We start from the raw sequence: 23810 nt of genomic DNA on the forward strand, positions 1-23810 counted from the left end.
CATCGTTTAAACTGCCCGCGCTAGTGAATATACAGCTACGGTGGCCGGATGGGAGCGGCCGCGTAATGCAGTCAGCGTGTCTGTGAGTGTCTGCTTTGAAATTTGGGTCCTGCCCTGCCTGACGTCATGTGACATGACGTCAGGCAGGGCAGGACCCAAATTTCAAAGCAGCCACTGACAGACACGCTGCATCACGCAGCCACTCCCTTCCGGCCGGCTGCAGATCCACCAGGGCGGGCAGTTTACATGATGCTGGGACCGCCCTGCCACATGACGTCAGGGAGGACCCAGCATACACAGCGCGGGTGCTGGTCTATTAAAAAGAAGAAATGGCTGACATGAAGAGGAGCCGCCTGCTCCTACCCCACGCACCATGACCCAGAGCTTGCCTGCTGCCTCGTCTCCTGCTGAGCCCTGCTGCTCCAGTGTCAAAGTGTGTTTAAAAAGTCTGTGTTTTGTGTATATCTATCAATAATGGTCCCCTGCCGTTTTATACAGAGTGCTTGCTGGCTGCCTTTTAGTGTTCCAATGCCACTTGCCGCAGACAAACATTAGCTTAAATCATCGTGTGTCTCAGACAGTGTCTGTGGCAGTGGAACTGGTGGGCAGCCAGCAGCACTTTGTATAAAAGGGCAGGGGACTATTGTCACTTTTCAAATTTCTACATAATGTTGGGGATGGGAGAGGAGTGGACTGAAACTACATAAAGACAAATGCCCCTTCACACTGTCTACTCCCTCCCCCCCATCATCTTAGAATTTTTGCTTGCATCATGTATTTCATTATTTGTATAAATGTATGATGCAATGCAAGCAAAATTTCCAAGGTGGACAGCGCATAGTGTGCCGGGGAATTGGTCCCATGTAGTTTCAGTCCACTACCATCTCCACATTTTTTACACAATAAAAGGCTCCTTGCCCTTAGATACAGAGCGCCACTGCAAATTCTGCTTGTACATGCCCACAATCAGGAATGGTAGCGTTTTGAATGCAGCGTATTTCCGCTGCATCCAAAACGCTGCATTGTAATTACCGCACTTGTGTTTAGTTACATGCAGATTTACCGCATCTAATCACATGCTATTGGTCATACACTGAAGACCCTGGTCTTTGCCACAGAAATTCACATGCAGCCATGCTGCTTCTTGTAAACCCGCGTAAACTCACCTCACCCGGGTGAGATTACATAGCATTAGGCTGGTTTCACATGTCCGGCTATTTCTGGTACTGGAAAAACCGGTACTGGAAATATCCGTGTCCCGTGTGGCAACTATTTGCCACATCAGGACCGGCGCCTAGGAATAGAGGTACAGTTAGCGCTGTTCCCAAGCGCAGGTGCCGAACGCTGCCCTCATAATAATAATAATTTTTATAGCGCCAACATATTCCGCAGCACTTTACAATTTTAGGGGGGACATATACAGACAATACAGAATAAGCATAACTCATGTCAAAAGGAGTGAGGGCCCTGCTCGCAAGCTTACAGTCTATGAGGAAATGGGGGAGACACAAAAGGTAGAATGTACATATATTGTATAATGCAGCCTTGATATACTAAATAGGATAAATAATAATACATGGACTGGTCGCCAGCCAGTATGTGTGCAGTGCTGACCGAGGCTATTATGTGCATGGATGGTATGAATCTGAAATTGAAGAAGATTTTAATATGGGCCAAAACTGGAACCAATAGATAAGTGTGTTGAGGCGATACGCCAGTCTAAAGAAATGGATTTTTAGCGTCCGCTTGAAACTGTGGGTTTGGGAATTAATCAAACTGACCTGGGTAGTGCATTCCAAAGAATAGGCGCAGCACGCGAGAAATCTTGGAGACGGGAGTGGGGAGTTCGGATTATGGAGGATTTTAGTTTTAAGTCATTGGCAGAACAGAGGGCACTTGTAGGGTGGTAGACTGAGACAAGGGAGGAGATGTAGGGGGGTGCTGAAGGATGGAGTGCTTTGTTGGTAAGCATGTTAAGTTTATATTGAACTCTGTATTGAATGGGCAACCAATGCAATGACTGGCACAGGGAAGAGGCATCGGTGTAGCGGTTGGCGAGGAATATGATCCTGGCTGCTGCGCTAAGGATGGATTGGAGAGGGGAGAGTTTACTAAGTGGGAGACCGATTAGTAGAGAGTTGCAATAATCGAGACAAGAATGAATAAGAGCTACAGTAAGAGTTTTTGCCGAGTCAAAGGTGAGAAAAGTCCTGATTCTTGAGATGTTTTTGAGGTGTAGATGACATGAACGAGCGAGTGATTTGATGTGAGGAGTGAAGGAAAGATCTGAATCAAAAATGACCCCAAGACAGCGGGCTTGTTGCTGGGGAGTAATGGTTGAGCCACAAACGGAAATGGCAATATCTGGCACAGGTAGGTTAGTGGAGGGAGGAAATACGAGTAGTTCAGTTTTTGACAGATTCAGTTTTAGGCAGAGGGAGGACATAATGTTAGACAGAGCAGAAAGACAATCACTGGTCTTTTGTAGTAATGCAGGGGTGATGTCCGGAGCAGAGGTGTATAATTGGGAGTCATCAGCATAGAGATGGTACTGAAAACCGAATCTGCTGATTGTTTGTCCAATAGGAGCAGTGTATAAGGAGAAAAGAAGGGGGCCTAGGACCGATCCGTGAGGAACCCTGACAGTAAGGGGAAGGAGAGAGGAGAAGGAGCGGCCAGAGAAATAGGAGGAGAACAAGGAGAGAACAGTGTCCTTGAGGCCAATAGAGCAGAGCATAGTGAGGAGGAGCTGGTGATCACGATTCCTTGCTAGTGCTGCGATCAGCGCGAGCAAGGGACAGTGATGATGGTAGTAGTAGTCTGCTCCCGCAGTGTCCCTGTGTATAAATAAGATTAAAATAATAAAATCCATATACTCACCTTTCCTAAGTGTCCCACGCTGTAATCCTCTGACTGCTGACAGAGGAGCCGGTGAAAATGAGCCGCTCCAGCGAGCGGCTCCGGAGCTGCACTCAGGAGCAGTGTCCTGTCACTCACAGAGCGCAGCTACGGAGCAGCTCATTTTCTCCGGCTCCTCGGCAGCAGCAGTCGCATGGATTACAGCAGGGGACACCTTGGAGAGGTGAGTACATGGATTTTATTATTTTAATCTTATTTTTGCAGGCGTGGACACAGCGGGAGCAGACTATTACTCTCGCTATTGTCCCTGCCTGTGCTGATCGCAGCGCCGGCAGGGATCCATGATGAGGGCAGTGTTCAGCGCCCGGTGCTTGGGGACAGCGCTAACTGTACCGCTGATTTCCAGGCACCGGTACGTGTCACACTGATGACAAACGGATGTCATCCGTGTGTGTTCAGTGTGAGACAGTTTTGTGGACTGTGTATCTGCAAAAAAACAGACATGTCTCTGTGTGGAGCACACGAACACACGGTCCATGGAAACACACTGACATGTCCGCAGACCATAGACAGTTTCCGGTACGTGTGGAAACTGTCACCACTCGTAGAGACTTGTTTACATATTAAAGTTGGTCTGTTCAATACTATGGCTTAAAGTATTTGTTTAAGTGAAGGTAAATTTTAGATTAATGGATGTTTTTTATGTTATAGTTTCACCCAGCAGCTATTTTTTTCAGAAATAATGTTTCAGGTATATGGTGAACCCTGACCCGTCACGTGGGGTGGTGGAGGGGCCCATGCAGTCTCAACTGCCCTGGGCCCTGGCTATCCTTAATCCACCCCTGCCTCTTAGTATATTGCAATCAGACTATAGAGCACTGTGTACTTACAATTGTTCATTTTGCCCTTCTACCCAGCTAATTCTTCTCATTTCTATTAAGTCTATGACATCACGTGATCAAAAACTGACTCGCTGAATCCTTCTAAGCTCTATGTAGACACAGGAGGTCAATTTTACCTGTATGAATCATAAGTCACTACAAAAGTCCCTGGCGGGGAGGGGCGGAGCAGCTGGGTCAAGAGTTGAAGAGGGGAATGGTAAATGCTGGGAAGAGAGACTTCCTGTTTCTACATGGAGGAGAGAAGAGAAGAATTTACGGGTAGAAAGGCAAAATGAGCAATTGTAAGTACAGAGTGCTATATAATATGACCAATATATTAAAGGGATAAAAACTTTGATGGGAGTTCAGCTCCTCAACAATCATGTGATACATTATATTGACCGTTTAGAAAGGGGCCGTTTTCTGGGTGTGAATAGCACAAGTGCAGAACAACTCATCAGTTGCGTAATGTGTTGCCACTTAGTATTTGGGCATGATTCATTAAGATTGGTATTTTATACAACAGCGCTGGAGTATTATGCGCCTAATTAAGAGAGTAAGTGTAGAAGAAAAGGGTTGTTCCAGCTCCTGGATAAGGGTACAAATTTGTTTTTATATTGGGTTATCCTTAAAATACAAAAAAGATTATGACAAAACGACGCTGGGGTGGAAGAAGAGCAACACGTCTTGAACGCGTGACAAAGAAAGCCGGATAGCGTACGAAACGTGTTGCTCTTCTTCCATCTAAGCGTCTTCTCATAATCTTTTTGCATTTTAAGGATAACCCAGTAAAGAAACATTTTTTAACCTTATCCTGGAGCTGGAACAAACCTTTTTTCTACACTTATTTTTTGCTATTTCACGTACAGCCCGACATGGTACCGGGCATACTTGATTTATTTAGATTGTGAGCCCCAATGGGGACAGCCATGATAATGTATGTAAAGCGCAGCGGAATATGTTAGCGCTATCTAAAAATAAAGATTATTATTATTATTTCCTCGCCGCAGTGGTGAGCTGGCTTTTTTGCCTAATTAGGAGGTGTGCACAAATGATGAATCAGGTCCTTATTTTATTGCATTTGAGCCATGCAAAGGTGGATGTGCTGTTATGGATTAGACTGATTTCTTGCTGCATGGCACAAAGGACTCACTTTTTTTTTTTTTTTTTTTTTTTTAGTTGGCTCTATGATTCAACATGTCCATAATGTTAAGGAATTTAAAAAAAAATCTTAAAAGGATCATAGACTTAGATGTAACTCCCGGAGGTAAGAATACCCCTATATCGAACATCTATGGCACATCTTGTGATTAGGCCATAAATGTTTGAGATGGGAATAGTCTGAATTCACTACTACGGGCACAAGAAAAAATAATGTTATGACAATATATCCCTGTGTCTGTACTGTAACACATCCTAAGCTACTTGAAAATTACTTGTTTTCAACAGGACTTGAGGATACATTCACTTATCAGCAAGAAGTATGTACACAAGCAACAAAGATTCAAGCTGCCAGCACTTGCAGAACAACATAGTGCAGGTCTGTGCTTGGACCTGGAGTAGTCCACAACTAGATACAGTTGTATAACTCAAACACCAGAATTCCTGACCTTCACTGACTGCAACATTAAAAAAATCTCAGTTTACCCATAGCTATTAAAGGACAAAACATCAAAAACAAAAAGAACTATGGTTTCTATGATACAATTCAAAGAAAAAAAATCCAATTAAAATCAATGAAGGGAATCGAGGAAACTTATCTTAACGCTCTTCTGTAAGAAAATTGAAAAGGCACAATTGTGAACACATCTATCAGGTTTGGTCAATTCCATCCTGGGTCTTAAGGCCCCGTCACACATAACGAGATCGCTAGCGAGATCGTTATTACGTCACGGTTTTTGGATCGCTGGAGAGTCGTTTCGTGATCGCTGGGGAGCTGTCAAACATGCAGAACTTCCCAACGATTTCGGCCGCCCCAGCGATCTAACTAACGATCTTGGCGGTCGTTGGGACGCTTGCACACAGCAGCTATTTCAACGATCCACACCTTGATTGGGACTGTACTGTGTCACAAAGGCGTGCATAAAATTACTTTTCCGCGCCCCCTCATCTCCGATTGGTGGACGCTACTGCGTTCTGATTGGGCGGCCTTGGTCGCTACAACGATCCGCAAAATCAGGACTCAGTCGAATGAACGGATATCAACAGCCCGGAGAATTCTGCTAGGATCTGCAATCCAGCACGAGGTCAGAAACAAAGGATGGAATCGCTATTCTGTTGCCTTCTTTATGCACGGCGGAAAATGAGAACGCTGTAGCGACCACCAATCGGGGACGAGGGGCGTGGAAAAGTCCAATTTATGCACGCCTACGTGTCTCAGTTCTGAATCGCTAACGAGGTCGTTGATAAGGTGTCAAATACGGCGATGCACACTGCCCAGCGGGAGCGCAACGACCCAGGAATGGTCCAGGAAGCTTTGTAACGATCAGCGATCTCACAGCAGGGGCCTGATCATTGCTACCTGTCAGACATAACGAGATCGCTAGCAAGATCGCTACTGCGTCACAAAAACCGTGACGTATCAACGATCTCGCTAGCGATCTCGTTATGTGTGATGGAGCCTTTAGCGTAAATACTCCTGTGGGACCCAGTGCACTATAGGAGTGGAGACACTAGATAAAGGACTTTGTTTTAACCCCTTAATAACCAGGCCAAATTTTTGAAATCTGACATGTGTCACTTTATGTAATAACTCTGGAATGCGTCAACATATCCCATTGATTTTGAGATTGTTTTTTTCGTGGCACATTATACTTTATGATAGTGGTAAATCAACGTTGATATGTTGTGTTTATTTTTAAAAAAATATCAGAACTGTGACAGAAGTTAAAAACAATTAGCAATTTTCAATCTTTGAATGGTTATCCCTTTAACCCCTTTACGACCTTGGACGTATGAGTACGCCCAAGGTCGTATCCCTGCACTCCATGCGGGCTCCGGCACTGAGCCCGAATGTTTTCTGGCACATGACAGCTGATCTATACGGCTGACATTTGCCCCTAAAAGCCGCAGGTGGAATCACGATCCATCCTTGGCTACTAAGGTAACTAGTTAAATGCCGCTGTCAATTGTGTCACATGACCGCGGGTCGCCGATGGGTTGGCATGACAACCCGGGGTCTGCAGTAGACCCCTGCGGTTGTCATTACCAGGATGCAAGTGAGCATTTTTCCTACATACACAGGGTTGAAGCCTTGCTGTGTGTAGCACAAGCGATCAGATGATCGCAGCTTCTAGTCCAATGGTTCTCAACTCCAATGCTCAAGACCCACCAACAGATCAGGTTTTCAGGATTTCCTTAGTATTGCTCAGGTGATGGAATTACCTGTGTGATACTAAGGAAATCCTGAAAACATGATCTGTTGGTGGGTCATGAGCACTGGAGTTGAAAACCACTGTTCTAGTCTTCCATGGAGATTATTGAAGGTAGTGAAAAGTGAAAAGTAAAAAAAAAAAAAAAAAAAAAAAAAGTTTTTATAAATATTTCAAAAATTTAAAAAAATATAAAAAAGTTCAAATCTTTCATCCCATTCAAAATAAAATAAAAATCAAATATACACCTATTTGGTATCGCCACGTTCAGAATCGCCCAATGTTTCAATATATAAAAAGAATTAATCCAATCAGTAAACTGCATAATGAGTAAATAAACAAAATACCAGAATTACGTTTTTTTGGTCGCCGCAACATTGCACTAAAATGCAATAACAGGCGATCAAAAGATCGTACCTACCCCAAAATGGTATCAATAAAAACGCAAGCTCGGAAAGCAAAAAAATAAGCCATCACCTGGCCCCATATCCCGAAAAATGGGTCTCGGAAAATGGCAACTTTTTTTGGCAAAGGATGTAATTTTTTTTTACCACTTAAATAAAAAAGAACCTATACATGTTTGGTATCTATGAATTAATAATGACCTGGAAAATCATAATGGTAGGTCAGTTTTAGCATTTAGTGAACGTGGTAAAAAAAACAACCAAAAAACAATTGTGAAGTTTCATTCTTTTTGCAATTTCACCGCACTTTGAATTTTTTCCCTTTTTCCAGTACACGATATGGTAAAACCAATGGTGTCGTTCAAAAGTACAACTCGTCCCGCAAAAAAAAGCCATATTGACTGAAAAATAAATAAAGTTATGGCTCTGGGAAGAAGGGAAGCAAAAAGGGGTTAATCCAGCTAGTCATACCACACAAAAACATTACTAAATAACATTTCCCTTATGTCTGCTTTTGCATCAGCATCATTTGTAAAATGTTTTATTTTATTAACATTTTAGAAGGTTTAAAAATGTAGCAGTAATTTTTCATTTTTTTCAAGGAAATTTACAAAACTTATTTTTTTCTGGACATGTTCGGTTTTGAAATGATTAATTTAAAGTAAAAGAAAAGCGTCGCTCACCATGTCAAGTGACTTGGACCCGCAGAAGCTCCGCAGTAAGCGCAAACGGCTGTTGTCTGGCCTACTCTCCCCACTCCCCCTGCCTGCCACATGATTGTCCCACCAAATGTAATAAAGGACTAATGTTTTAAGACATGGTGAGTGCCGCTTTTCTTTAAATGAATTACTATGGACTTTTTTTATGGCTGAGCACCACCAGTGTATCTTATTTTGTGGTATAAGTTCACATTACAGGTAATACTCATTGCTGTCTTTGGGGTGGTTCTGATACCTTTGTGTCTGAATTCAGTTTTGAAATGACTTTGGGGGTCCTATATATTGGAAAACCCCAAAAGTGAAACAATTTAAAAAACAGCCTCCCTCAATTTATTCAAAATGGCTATCAGGTAGATTATAAACCCTTCAGATGCTTTTGAGAAATTAATGCAAAGTAACATGGCAAAAATTAAAAAAAATATTTTTACCACCTTAATGTTTCTAACTTTTGAACAGGCCACTATTAGTGGAAGACTTTAAGGCTGCTATTTGGCTATGAATTGTAATGGCAAACATTAGGACCACACGATCAAGATCTCAGGCTATGTGCCCACGATGCAGAAATGCTGCATATTTTTTACGCTTCTCCCTGTCAGGAAAAACGCATGCAGTTTTTACATGCGTTTTTCCCGCCAGGTAGAAGCGTTTGTCAAGAGTTTTTGCATGCATTTCTGCATGCGGGTTATCAAGCGCTTTTCCAAGCGATTTTAGCATCACTTGGAAAAGTGCTTGACAACTTGTTCACACTATATAAATCCATGCAACCAGCATGGATTTATATAGTGTGACCAAGTTAGTTAAAAAAAAAAAAAAAAAAAAAAGATTATACTTACCTTCCGGTGTCCTCCTGGTGTTATCTCCGCCGCGTCCGATGTCTTGCACTGCTCGCGGTGGTGTGAAGGACCTGCGGTGACGTCATTCAGTCATGTGTCAGGTCACATGACTCAATGACATCATGGCAGGTCCTTCACAACAGCGCGAGCAATGCAAGAGACCGGACAGAGCGGACAAAACACCAGGAGGACATCGGAAGGTAAGTATAATCTTTATTTTTTATTTTAAATTCTTTTTTTTTTACAGTTTCTATGGTACCCAGGTCTGGATGAGAGTCTCCTCTCCTTCAGAATTGGGTACCATCTGCACATTGAACCGTGTGATATCCGCTTATCCACATGTAGTGATGCGGATGTCACGCGGTCCAATGCAAGTCAATGGCGGCGATTACGTTGCGTGTCCGCAAAATTAATGGACATTCTGCGGATTTTTGAGCGCAGCATGGGCATTGACATTGCGGCTTGTCATTGGGGACCATGGGGGGCGGATTACCAAGCGTTTCCGCTCGTAAATTCGGCAGCATAAACGCTTGGCAAATGCTTTGTGGGCACACAGCCTCAGGGTGCGGGGGGGGGGTTAAAGAGGGAACCCCCACATTCAGCCATCTACATCAGGGATGTCAAACTCAAACATCCAGAGGGCCAAAATGAAAAAAACTTGGGCAAAGTCGCGGGCCAACCATTATACACAATAAATGGGCCCCACACAATCCTCCATATAGAATAATGGGGCCCGCATAGTCCTCCATACAGAATAATGGGCCCCACAAAGTCCTCCATATAGATTAATGCAGCCCTCATAGTCCTCCAAAACAGTATAATGGGCCCCACAAAGTCCTCCATACAGAATAAAGCGGCCCTCATAGTCCTCCACACCACATAGGGGTGGTGTTTCTGGTGTCATGGGCCAAATAGAAATCACCTTGCGGGCCAGAGTTTGACATGTATGATCTAGATGCTGTAGTCACTATTGCCAGCAGTATTTAAGGGGTTCAACGGCCATGGTCGGTGCAAACACTGTGGCTGATGCAGCAAGTTGTCAGCTATAGTGTACAGCTGATAGCTGCTGGATTGTCACCCGTCAGAGGATGCTAGTCTCTTATATCGCAGGTCAGTTTTAAGTCGTATTGGTGGTCATTATTGGGTTAAACAAAAGTCTGAGAGAATCAAGATAGATAGAACAGTATAAGAGACCTTCTAGACACATCGATAATTGGCATTCACAGGAACTCTCAATCCCGATTATCGGTCTGTAGTATGCAAAACACGTGTTCTTCAGGCAATTTGATTTTACTGCCGACACATCACCTTGTGTAAACTGGATATGGTGCCAATAACATGTACTGTATGTGGGGAGAGAAGGGGTAGAGAGCGATCTCTCTGTCCCCATCATTGTTTGTTAGCCTGTGTTAACAAGCCAGAAAACAAGAACCACACGACATGAACAAAGTTGATAAGCAGTCACTACTGGCCTGGAGTCAGTGTAAATGAGACCGTGACCCAATGTGAACAAAGCGTTAATTGTTCTATGTAATAATGAACACTTTTTTCTGGAAGACCTCCAAGCGGCACACAAAAATTGGCTGAAATTACCAAAGACTTTTCAGTTTATTATGAGTTAAACATCGGAGGCAAAGGAAAATTACTTTTCTTTTTTTAATCATTTGGACAAATAGTTTTTTTTTTTTCCTTTGCTTTTTATAGCAACATAAAAAAGACAAAAATATTAACTATATCTACCAGTACGAACGTTCTAAACACTTAACTCTACCAGCAAAACAGTCCACTTTTAAAAAGTATAAGGAATGGAATATAAATTAACTCAAGTAACTGACCTTCACAGACTCCCAGAGTTGGATCAGCTGTTACTCCAAGACCCTTGGTGTCCATTGCAGGATCAAACATGGAAGCCTCAGGTCATGAAGTATAGAGAAAGAACTTTCAGGGACAGTGTTCCCAGAGCAGATGATGGAAAGGTATGCTACACAGCCTTGGAACCGGTCTGATAAGAACCGGGGAAGGGGGGAGGGGGGCAGGCAGGATCTTTAACATCAGCCTGTGTCAACATTTAGTAGCCTGTTCCTTAGCTCTATTGAAACTGGGAGGAAAGACTTTAGAAGTTGTAGGATAAAATCTTGAAACATGATCTTTTCCTTAACCCATAGCTCCCATCACCAAAAAAAAAATCCTACATTAAAAACATGGATTAGATAAGGCAGGCGAATTAGAACTTGCCTATAACTTATTGTAAGTATAAGTTATACCACACCATGCACATAATAGAAGCTATAAAGTGTTTTTGTTACAGTACTTCCCTCCAAGTCTTCAATGAACTGTATCATTATAAAATGAAAAAAAAATTATATATATATATATATATATATATAAATATTATATATATATACTGCTCAAAAAAATAAAAGGAACACTTAAACAACAGACTATAACTCCAAGTAAATCAAACTGTCCACTTAGGAAGCAACACTGACTGACAATCAATTTCACATGCTGTTGTGCAAATGGAATACACAATAGATGGAAATTATGGCAATTATCAAGACACCCTCAATAAAGGAGTGGTTCTGCAGGGGGGACGACCACAGGCCACATCTCAGTACCAATGCTTTCTGGCTGATATTTTGGTCACTTTTGAATGTTGGTTGTGCTTTCACACTCGTGGTAGCATGAAACGGACTCTACAACCCACAGAAGTTGCTCAGGTAGTGCAGCTCTTCCAAGATGGCACATCAATGCGAGCTGTGGCAAGAAGGTTTGCGGTGTCTGTCAGCATAGTATCCAGAGGCTGGAGGCGCTACCAAGACACAGGCCAGTACACCAGGAGACGTGGAGGGGGCCGTAGGAGGGCAACAACCCAGCAGCAGGACCGCTACCTCTGCCTTTGTGCAAGGAGGAACAGGAGGAGAACTGCCAGAGCCCTGCAAAATGACCTCCAGCAGGCCACAAATGTGCATGTGTCTGCACAAACGGTTAGAAACCGACTCCATGAGGGTGGAATGAGGGCCCAACATCCACAGATGGGGGTTGTGCTCACAGCCCAACATCGTGCAGGACGCTTGGTATTTGCCACAGAACACCAGGATTGGCAAAGTCGCCACTGGAGCCCTGTACTCTTCACAGATGAAAACAGGTTCACACTGATCACATGTAACAGACGTGACAGAGTCTGAAGACGCTGTGGAGAGCGATCTGCTGCCTGCAACATCCTTCAGCATGACCGGTTTGGCAGTGGGTCAGTAATGGTGTGGGGTGGCATTTCTTTGGAGGGCCACACAGCCCTCCATGTGCTCGCCAGAGGTAGCCTGACTGCCATTAGGTACCGAGATGAGTTCCTCCGACCCCTTGTGAGACCATATGTTGGTGCGGTTGGCCCTAGGTTCCTCCTAATGTGTCAGCAGTTCCTGCAAGATGAAGGTATTGAAGCTATGGACTGGCCTGTCCGTTCCCCAGACCTGAATCCGATTGAGCACATCTGGGACATCATGTCTCGCTCCATCCACAAATGTCACGTTGCACCACAGACTGTCCTGAGGTTGGCGGATGCTTTAATCCAGGTCTGGGAGATCCCACAGGAGACCATCCGCAACCTCATCAGGAGCATGCCCAGGCCTTGTAGGGAGGTCATACAGGCACGTGGAGGCCACACACAACACTGAGCCTCATTTTGACTTGTTTTAAGGACATTACATCAAAGTTGGATCAGCCTGTATTGTGTTTTTCCACTTTAAGTTTGGGGGGTGACTCCAAATCCAGGCCTCCATTGGTTAATAAATTTGATTTCCATTGATGATTTTTGTGTGATTTTGTTGTCAGCACATTCAACTTTGTACAGAACAAAGTATTCAGTAAGAATATTTCATTCATTCAGATCTAGGGTGTGTTATTTGAGTGTTCCCTTTATTTTTTTGAGCAGTGTATGTATAATATATATATATATACATATACACACACACACACACACACACACACAGTACAGAAAGGTTTGGACACACCTTCTCATTTAAAGATTTTTAAAGACTATCTCTTGAAGCTCATCAAGACAATGCCAAGAGTGTGCAAAGCAGTCATCAAAGCAAAAGGTGGCTACTTTGAAGAACCTAGAATATAAGACATATTTTCAGTTGCTTCACACTTTAAGTATATAATTCCACATGTGTTAATTCATAGTTTTGATGCCTTCAGTGTGAATGTACAATTTTCAGTCATGAAAATACATAAAAATCTTTAAATGAGGTGTGTCCAAACTTTTGGTCTGTAGTGTGTGTGTATTCACTTACCCACCACCACTGATTGACGGAATTCTCTGTATTGTGGTACATAGTGAGAACCTATCAGAGTCAGGGTGCTGATTGCTACCACAGCTTATTAATACCCCACAGCTCACCAGATATGTTGGAGTTTTCATAAAATCACAATCTAACAGAGGTAACGCAATGCTTAAATCATGGTGCAGGTTTATTTTACTCATTTATATAGCACCATTAATGTCCACAGCGGTTTATTGGCATCATATCATGATGCTACTTTATACTGCCCTCAGTGCTAAGATATTCTATTTTAGGGCATGTTCCTACGTAGTATAAAATAACAGCATTTTTTTACGCTGCGTTGAACAGTTCAAGCAAAGTGGATGCAATTTCATGAAAACTCATGCCAACTATGCTTTTAAAAATGCTGTTGCACAGTGCACTTTACGGTATTTTGTCCCAACAGGCATCTATGGGACACCTGAAAACAAATGTAAAAGATGCAGTTCCATTTTTAAGTGCAGAACCAGTATTTATACACTAAAAATTCTTGTTTGAGATCTACACCAAAAGAGGGGAAAAACAACAAAAAATTACAACAAAAATGCAGTAATCAGCAGATTGCTATTGTGTATTTTGGTGCGTACATCTGCAGGAAAAAAATGCAGTATTCTGCACAACAAGCCATTGAAAGAATCACTCCCACAAATTTTCTTTATTCCTTAAATGTCTTGTTCTGACACTCCAAAGTAAATGACTTACAATGTAAAAGTGACATCCAGTTTACAGAAACCCCAGTGTGATCCAGCGAGTAGGAATTTCAGTCACGTGAGACAGAAAAGGACTGATGAGCCGCTGGAAACTGATAAAGGCGGTGATCGGAGTACAGTAATGCAATTAGGGCTCATGCACCCGACCGGTTTTCTCAGAGTGCTATCAGCGGTTTTCACTGATAGCACTCGTACCCATTATATGCTATAGGACAGGGTTCCCCAACTCCAGTCCTCAAGGCCCACCAACAGGTCATGTTTTCAGGATTTCCTTAGTATTGCACAGGTGATAATTCCATCACCTGTGCAGGCAATAATTCCATCACCTGTGCAGGCAATAATTCCATCACCTGTGCAGGCAATAATTCCATCACCTGTGCAGGCAATAATTCCATCACCTGTGCAGGCAATAATTCCATCACCTGGACAGGCAATAATTCCATCACCTGGACAGGCAATAATTCCATCACCTGGACAGGCAATAATTCCATCACCTGGACAGGCAATAATTCCATCACCTGGACAGGCAATAATTCCATCACCTGGACAGGCAATAATTCCATCACCTGGACAGGCAATAATTCCATCACCTGTGCAATATTAAGGAAATCCTGAAAACATGACCTGTAGGTGGGCCTTAAGGACTTTAGTTTGGGAACCCTGCTATAGGGCACATCTGAATTTTTCCTTCGGACTGAGTGGTACATGGGAAAAAAATGGGAGACATGTTCGATTTTTCGCAGTGCGGTCCGATTTACATGGACAAAATGCAGATGGTGAAAAACCTCTTCTTTCGCTCTCTCCATGTCCAAGAAAAAAACTGATGCCACTCTGATCAAAATAATCAAACTATTTTTCTCGAATGTGGAGAAAACGGTCGTGTGACCGTACCCTTACACTCATTACATAAACATTTAGAATAATTTAGCGAATACATTTTATGGGAGTGCTTCTTTAATACTATATGGCAGTTTCATAGTTTACATTTTACTGATCAGGGAAATCGGAGTTACAACCTATAGTTTCCCTTTACTGGTGTGGTGGTACATAAATTGAATCTCCAGCAGAAGGAAGAAATTAGTTAAACCAGACACTCATTTGTAAACTGCAGTTTCAGTGTTCTTGCTTTTCATAGTGACAAAGCAAGGTACTGGCTGCCTAGATGAGATGCCTGTAACACAGCTTTGGGTGAGAAAAACTACTAGTTTTCTAAACTAGACATTAGCGTTAAAGGAGTTTTCCAGGAAATATTTTCGGGAAGGGCATGGCAAATCCTAACAGAGTGTAAGATAAACACCTATTACTAAGGGAGTAATGTATGCCAGAAATGCGTAAGGTTTTATCCTTGTGGTGGACCCTCCTGTTTCTAAATTAATTTCTAATAAAAAGATAGGATTTTCCTGGACTTCATCCATAAAATCATTTTTTTTCCGCTTCGATTCTACACACAGTTAAGATTTGGCGCAGCTTGCTGGTTTGAGCTGTCAAGTGCCTGCAAGTATGTATAGTGTAAGTGTGTATGTGAGAATGTGATGTGTAGTAGACAAATGAAGACACAGACTTTGACCTTTTTTCTCATTTAATAGTGACTTTACTGCAAAAAAAAAAAAAAAAAATCAATAAAAATTTCCTGAACAAATGTTATCTTTGTACCAGCGGCAAATTTTTGCTCCCCTTATTCCCACCCGCCCTTTCTTTCTGACATCCAGTGCATGCCTGGAATTCAGACTTTACTTCTAAGGCTGCAAATAGTGATTAAAACACATACCCCCCCCCCCCCCTTTCCCCGAGGTTCTTTGGTTCAACAATAAAAAATATACACACAGGAAAAAAAAAAAAATACACAAAAGACCACACAAATATTACAAAAAAAAAAATATTAATAAACCTTTTTAAAGCCAAAGTGATGTCTCTCAAGGTCTGGCACTTAAAAGGCTGAAATATTTAAAACAATTTAAAAATAGAATAAAACTTTTACTGAGGTAATGATTTAGGTTTGCAAGTCAGGCCTACAGAATGAGAATCGGGTCCATGGCTCAAAACTTCCAACGGACACACTACACCCATTTTCCTTTTCATTAGGACTGTCGGTAGGTCTCACTGCAACTCTTCTGGATAAATTCAGTGTCTCATCTCCATGAGAGGTTATCTGGTATCTGAGGTATGTTTAGTAAAACATAATAAAAAAGCACCAGCTGCTCAAAATGCCTCATGTGTCATAAAAATCAACGCTATTCATACAATTTTTCACTGTCCTGCACCAAAATTGGATGATGCTTGGTTTCGGATATACTCATGTTAGGTTTCAAACCAAATTGGGTACCAATACTCAGAAGGAGACAAAAATGGAAACTCTTCTGGTTGTGGTTTGTGAAATTTACATATCAAGCGCCTGGTGCTTCAAGTATTCTTATACATAAAAAAAAGGAAATAAAACAAAATCTACAATTCAGAAGTAAAATAAAACATTTCCAAAAAGTTAAAATATGCATAAGCCAGAAAGTAGATTTCTCTGTAGAACTACACGACGACTGCTGGTGTCTGTCACTACTTTACATTCCTAAAATTAGCAGCAGAAAAGTGAAACTTCTGTACCTGTTACAGAGTAACTAAAAGGTCTCATCCTAAATTAACTGAAGTAACAGGAAAATATTCTTCTCTTCACCAAATGACAGCTAGTGTGCTGACACGCGAGGTAGACACACCATGGATGACAGTGACAGTAATGAGGGGAGAAAGCACAGAACACCCATTGACTGTGATGCCTTCATGTAGTCTTTGGGACAAATGTTAATCAGTTCAAGTTACTTCACAGAGAGAAAGGCAGAATGTTTTTAGAAAGAAAAGACCTAAGGGCTGACGAGAGATGATAGAAAGCAATAGGCACATTTTTGCCTCCCACAAAAGCCTTGAAAAACAAAGATGCCACATGCATCACCTTGAGCCCAGATTCACATATCCATAGTTTGAGGTCCGAGTAATTACCGTGATACACGGCCCAGCTGCAGATCTCCTGCCGAAAACTTGACCGCCTCATAGACATATATGAAGTTCTCGTCAGAAGATGCACATCCGGTCCATGCATTGTCATCCGCACTCGGACCTCAAAACATGGATGTGTTAGTCCGTCTTTAGGATTAAAGTATGAGGGAATCTCTTACCATGGCCAATAGTGGAAAACGTAGCCAACATACTCCTTCAGCTATCCTTTCCAAATCATGGACTACCCATCCCACCTCCCTTGGTATTTATTTTATTAAATATCCATTAGGACACCAAAATGCAATAAAAGAAGCAAAAATGTTCACAAACATGATTGAAGATGCAACGTGCCTTGTCAGGCAACAAGATTGTCATAAAGATGGCATCTGTGAGAATGTGCTATCCAAACCCACCCTTCCCTCCCCTCCCCCCCCCCACAGTGCTTTCTGGGACCACTTGGGCATTGTAGACATGCAGTGTATAGGTCCGGCTTACCCAACATAACACTAACTTCAAACTAAACTGCCAGCTGATCATACACAGAGGACCCATATTTTGGAAATCTAGCAAATATATCTTTCACATAAAAAAGCTAAAAGTTTTTTTTGTTTTTGTTTTTTTAATTTTTTTTTTTACATCTTCTAACATATTAATTTATCTACATTGTTTGAACTCCTGCATTGAATATTTTGATATCAAGTTAAAATCCAGAATAAGTGTGAACTGTATTACTATACGTGTTAAATAAAAATAATGACATTTATAAATAAAACTGAAAAAGGAAGAAGGATTCCTGAGTGAGAATTATCACCTAGTATGTGATTTGAAATTCAATTTAATCTTCAGTATAGCGTGCCCAGAACTTCGTGGCAATTTATACCAAACAGAGCAGGTCACTCCGAAATGGAGACATTGCTGATAAAAGATCATTTCTTTGCAATTTTGCAATATTTAATTGTAAAAATCATCAGACTCGATATGTAAGGTTGAAAGTCCAACTTTGTAATTACAATAAGTGTCCAAAATTGTGGAAACCTTTTATACACATTAAAAAAATACTATTTTGAACAATTGATCAAAACACCAGCTTCTTCTGTAATTCTATAAAATATGATTTAATGTAGTATGCAATTTTATGAAATAATTCATAGAACAGCAGTTAAAGTAAAGAGAAATGAAACATGGGAGAAACTTTTGAAGAAGTAGAAGACTCAGTCACTAAAAAGCAGACTGTAAGGACGGGAAAAAGTGCACAAAAGCAGGTGGTGAAATAAGACTTAAAGACAGTCTAAGGCCGGTTGCACAAATCGGGATATTTCCAGTACCGTAAAAACCTGTACAGAGATATCTGTGTGCACCTGTGTGGCAATAGTGTGCCGCATCAGGAGAACACGTACTGGTGGGTGGGAATCAGTGTACAGTTAGCTGAATGCTGCCCTCATCATAGTCCCCTGCCGGCGCTGCGATCAGCACAAACAGGGGACCATGATGAGAGTAGTATTCTGCTCTCGGTGTCGCCACCTGTAAAGATCAGAATAAAATAAAAATAAAAAAATCCTTATACTTACCTGTTCTAAGTGTCCCCCACTTTAATCCATGTGACCGCTCAGCAGAGGAGCCAGGGAGAAGGACTCCGGCAGTGAGTAGCTCCAGAGCTGCGTTACACTCAGTAACTGACAGGACACCGTTCGCTGAGCGCAGCTCCGGGGCAAGCTCGCTGAAGGATTCATTCTCCCCCGCGTGAGCGGTCGCATGGGATTACAGCGGGGGACACTTAGGACAGGTGAGTATAAGAATTTTTTTTATTTTATTCTTATTTTTACAGGTGGAGACACCAGGAGCAGACACTACTATTCTCATCATTGTCCCTGCTGGTGCTGAAAGCAGCGCTGGCAGGAGACAATGATGAGGGCAGCGTTCAGCACCCAGTGGTTGGGAACAGCGCTAACTGTACTGCTGATTCCCAGGCGCTGGTGTCACACTGATGGCATCCGTGTGCGGTACATGTTTACACGGACCCATTGACTTGAATGGGTCCATGTGATCCGTGCTGCCGGCCAAAAACGTACATGTGTATGTGTGGAGCACACTGACAAAAGGTCCATGGAAACACTGACATGTGCACAGACCCATTCATTTGAATGAGTCTACGTGTGTCAGTGTCTCCGGTACGTGTGGAAAAGGTCACACTGACGTGTGAAAGAGCACTAAAGCTATGTTCTGCTCATTTTTTGTATATGAAGTTAATTAAATTTTTTTTCATGGTGTTTGAGTGCTTTTTTATCTCTTCTTGGTTGGGATGTCATGTTTTAAACAAAGCTGCTTTGTTTTTTTTAATACTTCCTGGATTTTCCGCATCGAATACAAATCTATAGGAAAAATTTGCAAGTAAAACTTAGAATACCCACAAGAGACACTGACATGTTGTAGATTTCAAACACGCACCACAATTCAGTTTGAACTGAATAAAAATTAATTATTAATTCCAGCCATTTCGCTGGAACTGTAAGCCACTGTGTTTTTGATGCAGCGATAATATGCAGCGTCAAAAACTAAAAGAAAACTCATTGTGGGCGCTCATTGGCGGTGGTTTAGTGCCGCTGGTTGGCAAGTGTAAATGGTCGCGTAGTACTAGCTTGTTCCGAAGTTTTGAATGTTTTTTTTCTATGTGTTGCACTTTTCTCGTCTATAATTGCTATACTATAATTCTCTCAGAAAATCTGTTGCTTTACATTCAACATGAAATTAGCTTTCCATTTATATATACACGAGTAATTTTAATGGTAATAAAAAATCTGGTGTTATGAGAGATCAAACATTAAAAATGCACTTTTTCTTCCAAAAGGTTTCCACAATTTTGGCAGCTTGTGTATGTATCTGGGCTGATTTACATATAGTGCCATTTGTAATCTAGTTTAGCACAAAGGAGGTATAAAAAATATCACCAATATTGATCGCTGTCCTAAAATGCCAGTTCCTGCTCCCACCACAATCTGATTGTATAGGTGATTTTTTTATTTTTATTGAAATAGTAACATGAGGTAACTGAAGCTATATAGTGTCAAACCAACACCACATCACATCAGAAGATATCAGGCGTTAAAACATGAGCACTCTCAAAGACAGAGGAGAAGTTAAAACTTGCTTCTGAACACAAGATTGAACTACGCTAAAACCTAACACGTCTTAGCCAACTGTCCTACAAAATCATTATTGTCTTAAGCACTTTGTCATATTTAGCACCATTAGCCGAGGGACAGAGGTCCTGGTGCTGAAATGATACAGAGGATAGGGGGTACAACAAACATCCCCAGAGTTCCCCATGTACATGTGTGAATGCACAAGAAAAGGATTGCTGACATCGATCAAACAAGATCTTGAGGACGCAGCGGTTCAAACTTTACCTCTCATGTTAACAAAACTTGGGGAAGGGACAGAGAATGATGCAGGTCTACTGCATATGTATGCTCCCAAAACGCCGAACAGTAGGTCAGAGCTGACGCTCTAAGGCAGGCTGATCACCGGGTCTTCGCCTAGTATTCTTCCTGCCCATTGATGAATTTATGTAATGCCTTCAGAGAATGAGGTAAAAATCGGTTGTGAAACCTTTTGGTAAGGTGAGGTAAGCGGAGTTGAAGTCTTCCTGTAAGCTGAGGTAGGTACGGTTGTGTAACGCTTTCTCGCAGAGGAGGTAAGTAGTATCATCATGCTTATCCCCTCCTATTCAGAGGGACCAGCTGGTGGAGGGCTCAGCTCCTGGGGTCCCCCTGGAGGAAGTGGGGCTTTGAGACGCTTGGGAGGTATTGCTGCTGCCACTTCCCCCACTTTGCCCAGTGTAGCCAGCAATTAAAGGAACCGGCTTCTGCGCATATAGAATGCCTACAAGAGAAAATATGTACACAAGATTTACAAGATGTATCCGAAGGAGTGCTTTGTACAACTTTGCTTTTTAATTCATTCACATCCTAAACTAAAGGCCATTTAAGGGGAACCTGTCAAGTGAAAAAACCCTATTAACCCCTCCACCCCTGGGCCATTTTAGTTTTTTTGCCCCCTTCTTACGAGAGCCATAACTTTATTTTTCCATCAATATAGCAGTATGAGGGCTTGCTTTTTGAAGGACGAGTTGAAGTTTGGAATGACACCATTCATTTTACCACATAGTGTTACTGGAAAAAGGGAGGGGGGGGGAACCCAAGTGCGGTGAAATTGCAGAAAAAAGTGCAATTCCACAATTACCATGTTCACTATATGGCAAAAATGACCTGGCAGTGTGATCCACAGGTCTGTACGTGTACGCAGATACCAAACATGCATAGTTTCACTTTTTTATATTATTATTTAAGTGGTTCAAAAAAATCCAAACATTTGTATGAAAAAAACATTTTGCTTTTTTCATTATTTGCAGTGACCCATAGTGTTTTCATTTTTCGGGATCTGGGGCTGAGTAATGGATTATTTTTTGCGCCCTGAGCGGACGTTTTTACTGATACCATTTTGGGGTAAATACGATATTTTGATAGCCTCTTACTGTATTTTATTGCAAAGTTGCGGCGACCAAAAAATTGTTATTGTGGTGGTTTTCATTTTTTTCCCGTTACATTATTTACCAATCGGATGAATTTATTTTATATTTTGACAGAACGGACATTTCGGAGCGCAGCGATACCAAATATGTGTATTTTTTATTGTATATTTTCAGTGGGGCAAAAGGGGGGCGATTTGAACTTTGTGTTTTTTTTTCATATTTTTTAAACCTTTTACTGTATTTAATAGTCTCAATAGGGGGACTTGAAGCTGCAGCTGTCTGATTGCTTGTGCATCATAGGCCAGCGATCACAGGAGGATCGCAATGGCAAGCACAGGGGTCATCAGCAGACCCCCGACTGTGATGGGCGCATCGATGGGAGCATGAAATGACATGCACCTTTGTCTGCGCGTGCTAAATGCCGCTCTCAAAGATTGACTGCGGGATTAAACAGGTTAACAGCTGGTAGTGGATTGGAGCGCCGAACATGATTAAATCAGTCATCATATGCAGGGAAAGATGTGGGCTCAGATATGGGGTCAATATGTAGGTTAATAGCGTTCTGAACCTGCGTGATGCCTGCACTTTGAGCCCAGCTACCGGGAGCATTCGGCCTTCATTCATGGGGGTGGCGCCGGTGTGCTTTCAGTCACGGCTGGGCGTATGGAGAGCGGCGTCTGTAACTGCGACCCCGGCACTAATGCTGAGCTGCTGTCAGTCTGTGTTGGGGGCACAATTACAGTCGCTGCTCTTTATACACAGAGCGGTGACTGAACCCATGTCAGCGCTGCCCCTGTGACTGAAATGTGAACGCTGCCGAGAGAAATAAAGAGCATTTACTCCCGGCAGCGGGGCTCCAAGTGCGTCGGGCAGGTTCAGAATGCTATTAACCTGCAAATTAACCCCATATCTGCAGGTTAATAGCATTTTTTCACATGACAGGCTCACTTTAAAAACGAGGGGAAGTCTCATCAAGGTAAGCCTTTTTTTTTTTTTTTTTTTTTTTTAACATAGATGGTGTTCCAGTGTACAGCTCTGGTGTCGGAAGCCCATGACTATCCATTGTTATCACTGGGACAAGCTACAGGCAGCTGCAGGGGAGATGTAATATTATATGCTTGCCATTAAAATGCATGCTTTTTTGTTATCGCCTGTCCACTCCAGTGCCTCCCCTTCTACGATATAACGTATGCTTATGGAAACATCTTAAGGGTGTACTCACACGACCGTTGCAAAGGTCAGACACGCTCTGTGTGGAAAATTGCTCATGTGAACTGTACCATTGGGACTGTGTGCAGTCTGTTGTGCACATGGATGGAAAAAACAGTAGCGTGAATACATCTGCTTTTTAAGCCATTGTTAAAATTAAATGGCGCAATGCAAGCTGAAAGTCTAAAATTTGCTGATTTAACTGTGCTTGTGCTGCTATGCCATTTTTGTGATTTTTGGGGGTTAAAAAGGTTTTGTAAAAATGTTATTTTCAATATTTATAAATAACAGTATTTTTTTTTTTTTTTTTTTGAGGAGGGGGTTGATATCTGCAAATGCTGATGCTACAAACTATTTACTGGGAATAGATCTGACATGCCAAGATCTACATAAGGTTCCAACTCACCTGTGTACATTGTGCCATTTATTTCAATGGACATGTTGATGCTGCCAGTGCCCAGGTTGAGTGAAGTGTCCTGCCGATCCTGTGCTGCTGGGAAATGATTGAACATTGATTCAACATTTCTCAAGTTTAATAATTCCACAAGTACAAAGCTCCAATACTAGATATTACCAGGGGTGGAAAATGTCACTTACCCTTCCCATTGATCTTTAGTTTCATTGGTATCTGCCGAGCCATGTTCATTAGGTTGTGCTGAAGAGCTTGTTGCATGAGCCTCTGCTGCTCTTCTACCGTGGGCCGAGATGCCCGCTTCTCTGGAGGCTCACCAGACTCCAGCCTCTCCTTCAGCAGCTCCGCTGAAGAGGTCCGCAGTCCTGTAGGAGTCTGCTGCATACTCAGAGCCCCAGAGGCCATAGATAAGCGGTTTGGCAACAAGCTTACAGGGCTATCACCTAGAAGGGATAAATGTTACAGCAGTTAGATTTTAGCTTGAGGCTGTTAACCAAAGGCAATTAAAGGACAAGTCCATGACTTACAGACCATCACTCACTTACAGTGGAGGTACGGCTAATGAATGGAGATGGGC

General features: G+C 42.2%; 2 protein-coding genes across 3 annotated transcripts in view; both read right to left on the reverse strand.

Annotated features, from left to right (window-relative positions):
* The window catches only part of LOC141166284 (synaptotagmin-4-like), a 157247-nt gene extending 146152 nt beyond the window's left edge, over positions 1–11095 (reverse strand). Inside the window, exon 1 of the mRNA XM_073652826.1 lies at positions 10903–11095. Within this exon, the coding sequence (XP_073508927.1) occupies positions 10903–10972 (70 nt within the window). The 5' untranslated portion in view covers positions 10973–11095. The remainder of the gene's footprint in view (positions 1–10902) is intronic.
* A 6426-nt stretch (positions 11096–17521) lies between these two features.
* Positions 17522–23810, reverse strand: part of ARID3B (AT-rich interaction domain 3B) — a 51184-nt gene continuing 44895 nt past the window's right edge. For both annotated transcript variants that reach the window (XM_073652828.1, XM_073652827.1), the window contains 3 exons: positions 23419–23676; positions 23228–23311; positions 17522–20963 (listed from right to left, as the gene is read on the reverse strand). In XM_073652828.1, coding sequence (XP_073508929.1) covers positions 20809–20963; positions 23228–23311; positions 23419–23676 — 497 coding nt within the window. In that variant the 3' untranslated portion in view covers positions 17522–20808. The remainder of the gene's footprint in view (positions 20964–23227; positions 23312–23418; positions 23677–23810) is intronic.

The sequence above is a fragment of the Phyllobates terribilis genome, unplaced genomic scaffold (genome assembly GCF_046119375.1).
Source record: "Phyllobates terribilis strain yellow unplaced genomic scaffold, ASM4611937v1 Scaffold_11__3_contigs__length_659146591, whole genome shotgun sequence".
In the NCBI taxonomy this organism is placed as follows: domain Eukaryota; kingdom Metazoa; phylum Chordata; class Amphibia; order Anura; family Dendrobatidae; genus Phyllobates; species Phyllobates terribilis.